Source organism: Aplysia californica, unplaced genomic scaffold (genome assembly GCF_000002075.1).
Source record: "Aplysia californica isolate F4 #8 unplaced genomic scaffold, AplCal3.0 scaffold00023, whole genome shotgun sequence".
NCBI classification, from domain to species: Eukaryota; Metazoa; Mollusca; class Gastropoda; order Aplysiida; family Aplysiidae; genus Aplysia; species Aplysia californica.
In genome coordinates, this window is record NW_004797293.1 from 1,689,816 (window position 1) to 1,700,494 (window position 10,679).

A 10,679-nucleotide genomic window follows, 5' to 3' on the forward strand; every position below is an offset into this window, starting at 1 on the left:
GATACATACATACATACATACATACATACATACATACATACATACATACATACATACATACATACATACATACATACATACATACATACATACGCGCGCTCGCGCGCTCGCGCATTCGCACATTCATAAGGCAAAGAGTTGGGTGTTCACTTTTAGGTGGTATGAAACTTCTTTCCAATAACAGTCAAAACTGTCCAAGATTCAGATCAATTGTTGAGGAGAAAATTGGCCATTTCTGACAGGTGATATTCTAATACAATGTCCTCATCATCATCATCTCCACATTCTAAAGAGAGAGAAATCTTAATTATTATTCAAAGACGAGGCCTGCCCTTTCAAAATTGACCCCATCCAAAATAAGAGACTAAATTAACTAAATACAACACTCAAAAGTGCAATAATCTGTTACTTTCTGTCAGGGCATACTCGTCGAAACAACATAAACGCCGCTAAAAGAAATACTGAATGTTTAAAGAATGAATATCATAACTGACACACATGATCAGTTGTCGTTTATAGAGTAAGTTTAAAAACATCTTCATGAACCTTCTTGAAATACATTTTCTGAAGATGAGAAGCAGTTTGTAATACGAACAGAATGGCGACAAAATGGGACTCATCCATTTTTCCAATTTTGAGGAAAATGAAGACCTCTGGTCTGTACCTATTTATTGAACATTATTTATTAAGCTACTGTGTTTTTAGATTGTACATGATGTAAGGCTTAGTCCGTTGTTATTTGTTTTCTAATCAAATCTATGTTGGATTCCTGTGCTTTAAATTGATGAGATCTCCGCACTTTGACAAAATGCGACTTGTCCACATTACCAAAGTAAGGACGGGAAACAACAACCGTCAAACTCTTTTCGAGCGTTACCAAAGTCACGTGACTTGATACCATTCCCTATGCCCCCCCCCCTAAAAATATAATTTAAAATCGATTGGTGTGGAGAAGACATTACATCACGGTGTATCCAAAAAGGGTAGATATACCGCAGTTGTGGTGTTGTATTTTTGGTTTTTTTTTAAAAACCAGTCACTTTCAGCTGTTCCTTTACCTCTTCACTGCTGTGTCAACGTGTATTCTCTGTGGTATTCTCCCAAGTTGGTTCGCTGACGTTTCTATCACTAGTTTATATAGAGGATATTTTGAGAGATGTACTTATTGCAACTTATGCAGATTTTTATTTTTCATATGGGGAAATCTACTATGCCTTAGTTTGAATCTGTATTGAATGAACATTTTGTCTTGTCTGTACAGACGCTATTAAAAACTCTTCAGCACGAAAGGGTTGAAGAGCAAACGTCGGATTTGGTGAGAAAAACCAGCTGTCTGGAATGTGCCTCAACTTTCTAGATGTGATGGTACTAGTTTCGAACAACTTTGAAAATTGCTTTGTCTCGTCTTGTCGTCAAACGGTTCATAATATTATTATTATGTTAATTACAATTACATCTTTTATCATTTCAGACAACAGCATCGTCCCCGTCTTCTGTCGAGCAGCGAGCGACGTCATCAGATACACGTAATAAGATTGCAGTTGTGATAACTCGAGAAAGCTTTCTCCACGAGATAGACCAGGCCCTTCTTTGATGCCATTTGATTTATTTAATAAATTGGCCGCCAAACCCCCACAAAAACAAATCTATAAGTGTCTTCAAAGAAAATCAAGAAAATGAATAAAACATAGGAATATACAAACACGCAAAAATAAAATAGAGCAAAACGAACAGAACAATTTTCAATACCGTTCATATAAAGTACAATCAGGTATTAAAAAATAGGCCTGTTGTAAATAGCTAGTGGAAAGGTAAAGGAAAAAGTACAAAATCTTATTTTTTCTGAGCTGCACAAAAAATATTTGCAAGCTTTCCCACTGTAGCGATAAACGCTTTCCTTGTTTCTCTGAAATGACGGGAAGAATGTGAGTCCATTCTCACAATGCATAAAGCAAAAACAAAAGTAGCCACTGCGCAGACGCTGTCAGAGATGCTGAAAGACGATTGTGATGTCAGCACGCCACGTCACAGCCTGGACGACGACTCAGACACGGAGTCGGTTGAGCTCATGCCCGTGGTTACTTCCGGTAAACGCAAATCGTCCTCGTCAGAACGAGGACAGCAGAAAAACGCAGCAAGTAAAAGATTTGTAGATAAGTCAACTGCGGATAATAACAACAGAAGCTGCGACGAACTTGTGAAATCTAGAAAACTAAATGGTGCGGAGTCGGCAGCTAAAGTGCCGCCTGAGATGCAGAATGGTGCATGTACAAACAAAACGAAAGAAATCGATACGTGCGCGGATAGTAATCAATCCCGAAGTTCTTCCAATTCCAGCGCGGAGTTCATGCCGGTGAATAATACAGACTTTTCTTACGCTGCGAACTCCGAACTCTCCTCGTCTGCCGAGCAGAAAGGGGAGCTAATGCGGGCCGGAAGTGAATCTCCTCGAACACCCTCCAGTAGTAGCGGCAGACAAAATGGCGCTCGTGATCAGCATACTTTGACAAGTTCAGCAACTAGGAACGGGAGCATTGCGCCAGCCTTGTCCAATATAGCGCAGCGTTCCCAGCTGCCGCAGCACATGACTGGCGAGACACAACATCCCACCAGTGGTGGAAGTGTAGACTGTAAGAGCGGTTTGAACACTAGCCTTTCAACTGAAAATGGAGGCGGCCATCATCGTACGGTGGTGGGACCAGGAAGTGTATACAGAGACACACAATCTAACAACTCTCACGTACACCAACACTTCTCAGCCATAGGCATACACACAAACGCTATCTCGTACAACAACAACAGCAGCAACAACAACAGTAACAACAACAACAACAACAACACAAACAACATTAACAACAATAACAACAACAACAACAGGCCTGGTGGTTCCGGGTTCGAATCGTACACTCACAGGGGAGAAAAATCCCGGCCCTCTCCGTGTGCAAGTGCCTCCCCTCCTCTGTCAACGAGTCCGACAAACCTGTCTCATGAGGGCGGGGCCGCTTCTCACTCGGAGGTTGGAGGGGATCGCGGAGTGCTGCATCCTGCGGGAGATATTCGCTGCTCTCCTGCCTTGTCCTCTTCTTCCCCCCTGCCTCGATGCCCAGCTCTTACTTTGTCTGAGAAGTCTTCCTCTCCTCCGCTGTCTAACAAAACCACTTATAATCCAGATCACGGTTCCGGTTTCGAGTCAACGCCGCCCGGTAGGCCTCAGCCTTTGCTGACCTCGGCCTTCTCAGCGACATCGGCCTTCACCTTGACCTCTACCCTGTCCAAGACACCGCCGACCCCGACGACTTCAGTCAAAAAACCCACGTCAAGACCGTCCTTCCTCATATCGGACATTCTCGGTGACCAAGAGGACAAAAGTAACTCAAAACATCACCATCAACAACAACAACAAATTGACTCAGACATCAGACCCGCAGCAACAATCCAAGGTCACTCGCCACAGGGTTACCATGGCAACGCGTCGGCGTCTTCGCTCCTGTACCATCACGACAGTTCCCTCATCGGGCGAGGCTCCAGTAGCTCTGTCCTGCCTCCATCGTTCGGCCCCTCACATTTCTCACCCTATCATCCTCACCACCATCCCCATCCCCATCCTCACCACAACAACAACAGCAACAACAACAATCCTAGTCTTCCTCCCCTAAGAGGACTAAACTCGGGTAGGCATGGGGCCGGAGGGGTGGTGGTTGGGATGGACGGTGGTGGTGGTGGCGTCGGCATAAACAGCAGCACTCGGTTCCCACCTCATCACAGCTTCGAAGATGATATGATGAAAGACGTTGATCACGACGAAGATGACGACGACGACAGAGAAGGAGATTCGGCCAGTGAAAGTAAGTAGGAGTCGTTTATTTTGGGTTTTTTAAAATGAGGTTCGGTCGAAAAGTATGCTGAGAAAGTTCAAAGAATGTATCTATTTTTCTGGATGGCGATTTGTCGGTTGGCCTGCCTGCTTGTCTTTATGTCTGACTGTCCGTTCTTCCCATTCTGTCTGTCTGCCTGTCTGTCTGTCTGTCTGTCTGTTTCTCCCTCTCCCCCACTTTACCTCTTTATCTCTCTCTCTCTCTCTCTCTCTCTCTCTCTCTCTCTCTCTCTCTCTCTCTCGTCTGGTCTCACGTCCTCTTCATCTCACGCAAAGTTCTGTTTCTGTTTCTTCCCTCTTAACCGAATGTTTGACTTCTTTAAATCTACGGATTTAATTTACACAGAAAACTACACGATAATATATTATTATTATCATCCACGAAAGTGAGTGGTTGGTGTGGTTTGCTCCTTCTTTTTATCAAGTCTATCTTTACTGTCTCTCATCTCTCCTTTTCCCTTCTTTGTGTTTTTTTACTCTATTGTAACACCTCTAACTCTCAACTTCGGCACTTACATGACCTTATTGTGTTACTAGTACCGTAAAACACTGACTAATACATAATCCTGAAGTGTCATTTTGCTGCAATTCTGCCTACCATGAACAAACGGAGCCTTCCTTTTCTCCACATATTTCATATAGTTTTTAAATAACTCTTCTAAATAATGTTTCTGTAAGCAGGCTCTTTTTGGTGACGTTCTTAACTTCTCCTTCTAGATCAAATCAAATCGTTAACCCTGACCTTAGTCTTGTGTTATATTGTCGTAGACCGGGTGTGCCCTTACAAGCCGGGTAGGAATCCAGCCTCCTAAATTATCTAAAATGTACCGACGAGGCGTAAAAACACCTACATAAATGAAACGTCTCTGTTTTGACCGACCCATTAAGGTGAAGGATATCATTTAAAAAATACTTGTACTTCTCTTTTCCTTACGCGAATTTCACCAGTCCATGTTTCTGAACATTATGCTCAGAGGTAATTGTATTGTTCATGTTTCACGCCCTCATTGAGGATTTTTAGATCATTTAGGAGGCTGGCTGCTTCAACTCTGGGTGTCAGGGCTAACCCGGGCTGAGAGAGAAAAAACTTATCAGGAAAAAAACTGAGATACTCGATTTCACACTGGAATCAAACTCATATTATTATCTTGCGTGCGACGGCGAAACGCTTAACAGCCACTGTACACTACAGGCTCTTGTATGTCTGTAGAACACAGTGCTCAGTGGGATAAAGTGGATGGGGTGTATAGTTGTTGTAAAACGGAACCAAAAGAAGGGGGTGGGGTGGTAGGCGGGAGGGGAGGAGAGATGGGCGGGTTAATATGGCGACTCTTTGTTGTCTGGGAGTGACTCTGTGGTATCTTATTCCTCTTGGCGGTGCAAGTTTGGTTTCAACAGATCCATCACATTCACCTAGGGGCTGGCTTAAGTTGAGTGTACCCCTATACGGTTTGTGTAAATGTGCGAAATTGTATAGGTTTAACGCCCCTTATAACACTGCAAAGTAATTTAAAACTTGGGACCTTCGAATATTAAGTCCATCGCCGATAGAAACGAGCCAAATGGGATAATTAGTGTATGACAGTGATCTTTCAAATTCTCAATCTCACTATTACGAGTCCCGTACGTAGCCTAACCAGAGGAATACTGACGCCTCAAACCTACCCATTGCCGAGTTGCTAGATTGCTGAGGCACGATTATTGCGTTTAGAACGTTAGGTACATTGCATGCGAGGATATCTATCGTTTTAGTTTTAGTAAGAGTATTGCGGCACTTGCAACTCAACTAGGCTATATAAGTGCCGAAGATTAGATGCATTACAAGAGAGGTAACAAATACCAAAAAAAAAGGAGGAGAGATAAGGACGACAAATCTTTGATAGTAAAGAATGAGCAAACCACAGCAGAACTTCCGCCTACCACTCTTATCCCTGAACACTAAAGTAATATGACCATCACGCAGAAATCAAGATGTATTCCCTCTTTTTAGTGCAGGTGTTTTTACTCTCCATCGACAAAATCTAGATCTATTAGGAAACATCTTTGATCATGTCTGTCAATTTCAATCTGGGCTAAGAGGAATACAACATCCCAGTTAAATGACCGAGACACTCAACAAAAATGTTCACTACTCGGGAATAGAACTGAGGTCACCCGTAAGCAACGGAGAAGAACATAACCGCTACTCTACAGACAGACGCCGGTTAAAGGCTCACTAAAGTCGATTTCTGTTTGATAAAAGTACAGTAAAACCAGCCCCCTATTTGGACCTGAGCGGTGACTCGATTACTATTGATTCGTTCGACTAGTTGAACAAGTGTACACATCCAACTTCAGCTGTATAAATCATTACGACTGGAAAGAGTGATAGCCCTTGTCTGTTAGTCCGTCCGTGTGTTCGTAAGGACTCGCACCTTCGAGTCTCCGATTTTTATGTGACGTCACGCCAGATGAGTCCGGCGGCGTCGAGGAACAGAGGCAGCTACTGGCGCCCTTTTCGACCAGGTCTGAGACTTTTTTCGCTGATCAGCAGACGATCACAAAATTTTAATGCTCTCGTCTGGGCTGCGTGAGGCTCACAAGCCCCTGGCGAAAGAGTACGGGGGAAAGGGTCTGGCTACGGGGACATGAATCTTTAAGTAGAAATTAAAAATAGAGAAACGTAGGCCAAATACCTTCAATGCCCTTGCGAGGAGTCCTTTATTTGTTTTGCTTTTCTTTTTTTAGTTTTCGTATTTAAAAGTACAAAAATAGAGAGGAGGAGAAAAGAAAGAGAAGGTTGAGCGGGGAGGGGGGGGGGCGGGAGACAAACAGAGCGAGAGAGAGAGGGAGAGAGAGAGAGTGAGAGAGAGAGAAAGAGGGAGAGAGAGAGAGAGGGGGGAGCAGAAAGAGATACAGATAGGGGGCTATATATATAAAGAGAGAGGGAAAGAAGAAGGGAAAGAGAGAGAGAGAGAGAGAGAGAGAGAGAGAGAGAGAGAGCGAGAGAGGGAGAGGCAGAGACAGAGACAGAGGCAGAGAGAAAGAGAGAGAGAGACAGAAACAGACAGACAGACAGACAGACAGACAGGCAGACAGACACACAGACAGACAAACAAACAGACAGACAGACAGACAGACAGACAGACAGACAGACAGGCAGGTAGGTTAGCAGACAGACAGAGAGGGAGAGACAGACAAACAGACATACAGACAGACAGACAGACAGACAGAATGACAGAGAAAAATAGGGAGAGAGTGAGAGGGAGAGAGAGAGAGAGAGAGAGAGAGAGAGAGAGAGAGAGAGAGAGAGAGAGAACACAATAGGGGTTCTAAAACAGCGATAAAGAAAAAAGAGATCGCAGCAGCGGGCAACAGCGGCCATTCTTGTGTGTTTCCAGTTTCTTGAAAGGAGGAAAGGAAGAAAAAGAAAAAGAAAAATAATGCATAAAAGACATCGGAAAAGGATGAAGAAAGCCTGTGTGCAGTTGAGGGCAGTGGCGAGAGGTTGGAGGCTCGATGCTCGTCGTGTGGGTTTCTCTGGACTATCTTTCAATTCAGGTCTGGCATAAAGGTGTCGTGAGTTCGTATTCTAAGGAAAATTTGCTCAAGAGATAAAGTTTTCTCTTTTTTCTTGATCAAGATATAACCATTATTCAGCTATCTGTGTTCATTAAGATGATTTTCCAGCCTCAATTTCTTGGTCTATTTTGAATTCTTCAATTTTATCCTGTCATTATCGATCGCTGTGACATAGCTGGTTACACATTTGGTTTGTAATGCTTATAAGACCAAGGTTTGAATCCAAGTACAACTGTACTTTGACTAGTTGTTGTTTTTTTCTCTCAGTGTTCCTACAATTTTTCCTCAAGATTTTGCTAATGTGTTACACCTTTGAAAATACCTACCATGTTTAAATAGGGACTTTAAACATCAACCACAAAAATTCGTCATACATACTTTTCTTCGCATACCGTGTGGTATAAATAAGTTACAGATTAATAAGTAAATGTACCGGATTTTAAAGCTTTGTAGACTGATTTAATAATGATCTCAAGGAAGCTGATTAAAATTTACTTGGTCACTCCCTCCCATCCCCACCCCACCCCACCCCCATCCCTCGACTCCAGTAATTTTTAAATAAACTAAAAACTTCTTTCACAAATTCAAATTGATATGCAAAATCACCACTTTCTCAAGTTTTGTAGAATGGCCCAACATTGAATGTCAGGAAGCTAGTAAAAATGTTTCTTTAGTACTCATTCTTCCCCATTTTTAAAATTGCGTTAAAAACGTCTTTCACGAAATAACGTCAGGGCGAAACTCATGTAGAATGGAGACCATGGATGTACGTAGAAGATCAAAACGTTCTGACATAAGGGCTGAAATGGCCTATTACCCGACTTTTATTGTCGTTCAATATCTGACAAGTATAGTGTCAGCTGAGTTTAACCTGTCTGTAAAATATGAGGAGAAAGGGAGGGGCGGGGTGGAATACAACAAGCATTCACGCCATTGCTATGATACTTAATTCATTAACATTATTATAAGAATGCGTGAATATCAACTGCAAGCACTTTGAGTATCTTAGGAATGAACTCTGTGCTTGTAATCAAATGCAAAATGTGCAGTTTCATTCCTTGTTTTGTATTAAATGGAATAAGAAGTGCACTTGTTGTTGTTTATAACTGTATACAAATTTTTGTACCTAACCCATCTACCTTGTATATAGATCCATTAATCTTGGTAAATGGTAATGTTCGATTTTTACATAGATTAAGAGACTATTTCTAAACAGTAACAAACCAAGTGAATATACTACAGTGCGTCCAGAATTTCATGGCGTAACGCATTGTCGAATATTTTCTAAAAAATGGAACGTAAAACTCCTGTTTTTGCACAAGGACTTGTAGACCTCTATCAATTTTTTCCCACAAAGTGATACTTTTGTAAACACCTGTTAGTTATATTCCAGAAAACTACTCAATAAATATTAATTTTTAAAAACTCAATGAGTGGTTTCTTTCCTTTAAGAAAAAAAAGTATACATCCCAGAAGCTGGGACAATAGAATTTTAAAAAGGAAGTCCGTCCTTTCTTCTATTCATGACACTATACTTATTGAACTCATGTTTTGAGAAACTTGAAGGAAAAACAAAACAAACAAAGAAAATAATATGATAAAAAATCAACAATGTGTTCAATGGTACAGAACGAAACTTGAATTATTTTTATTTGTTTAAAGACCAAACGACAGTAGCACAAGGGGAGTGTTACAGAACAAGAGTGAGTTAAGCAGCTGTTGCCAACTCATTTTACTAGTAGTTTATATAATAATAATACATTAAGAATAAGAACAAGAATAAGAATAAGAATAAGAATAAGAATAAGAATAAGAATAAAAATATGAATATGAATAATAAAAATAATAATAATAATAATAATAATAATAATAATAATAATAATAATAATAATAATAATAATAATAATAATAATAATAATAATAATAATAATAATAATAATAATAATAATAATAATAATAATAATAATAATGATAAATGACATTTACAATATATAGTGCTCAACCCCGATCAAAGTACACAGGCTCTGAGAGCTTTACAATACTGTACAATGTACAATAGTAACATTTAACGTTGTGATCTGACTAAAAGAAAATCACTCAAATATTTATCTTATTAATTCAAAAAACAGAAATGGCTTCAACTGACATTTGAATGAATCAAAAGATTTGATCTCTCTTAAAGTACTTAATAAAGCATTCCAGACCTTGGGGCTTTGGTATTCAAATGCCCTTTCACCCATTGTTTTAAGTTTCATAGATGGTAAAAGAATTGTTTTTGTCAGCTGATGACATTAAACTGCGAGCTGGAATGTACAGTTTTAAAAGGTTTGATCAACATTATGGGGCATTATCATTCAAGGATTTGTGACGTAGGGTGGGCAACTTGTACACAATTCTTTTCTCTAAATACGAACAATTACATGTAAATTAAAAGATGTTTTTGACGATCTATAGAGCTCGAACATAACTCTTACCAGTATCTAATTGCTACCTTAAAATTACAAAATTCTATCTGACATTTTTGGTCGTTTTGAGTTACTAACACTATAGGGTTAGAAACCAATGTTCTATAAGCTCTATCAGAATCGTAAGATTAGTCAGAGTCATTATCAAGATTTTCAACTAATTGTATACCAAAAAGCTTGACATCTGTGAAACACAAAACATTTAACGTCACATTTCTCAAAACTAGGTACTGAGAATATTAGAACTATGTATTTCTAGCGTAATAATCAGTAAAAAAAATCACGGCAACTGACCAAGGCACCTTCCTGACGCAGTATCCGACTACGAATCCCCCTTAATACCATGCTACTCCTAAACAGACATATTATACAGTAGGAGCAGTATTTTTTTTTTACATTTACATTTGTAATTTATAAGAAGATTGCATTTATGCATGGGGTAAAGTTTTGCTATTGAAAAGTGTTATTGCTGAGCAGTGACACAGGCAATACGCGAGTATGAAAAATGCATGTTAGAAGAGCTAGAAGTGCTGTGAACACTCCTTTTTTCGTGTGACGGATATGTGAGATATTTCATAATATACCTACGGAAAAAACGGGTTTATTTTTAGAATCTATCCTCATTTTTTTAAAGATAACTTTGAGACAAATTGATCCAAACTGCTGGGGAAAATATGGATGATATTGATCTGTTAAAGAGCTATTTGACGATAAGTTGCGCTACATCTATCTATCTATCTATCTATCTATCTATCTATCTATCTATCTATCTATCTATC

The 10,679-nt window shown here is 40.0% G+C and overlaps 1 protein-coding gene across 1 annotated transcript in view; it reads left to right on the forward strand.

Moving 5' to 3' along the window:
• Window positions 1–1,942: 1,942 nt before the first annotated feature.
• The window catches only part of LOC118478627 (hybrid signal transduction histidine kinase M-like), a 93,086-nt gene continuing 84,349 nt past the window's right edge, over window positions 1,943–10,679 (forward strand). The window contains exons 1-2 of the mRNA XM_035972613.1: window positions 1,943–2,787; window positions 2,839–3,845. Of these exons, the coding sequence (XP_035828506.1) occupies window positions 1,943–2,787; window positions 2,839–3,845 (1,852 nt within the window). The remainder of the gene's footprint in view (window positions 2,788–2,838; window positions 3,846–10,679) is intronic.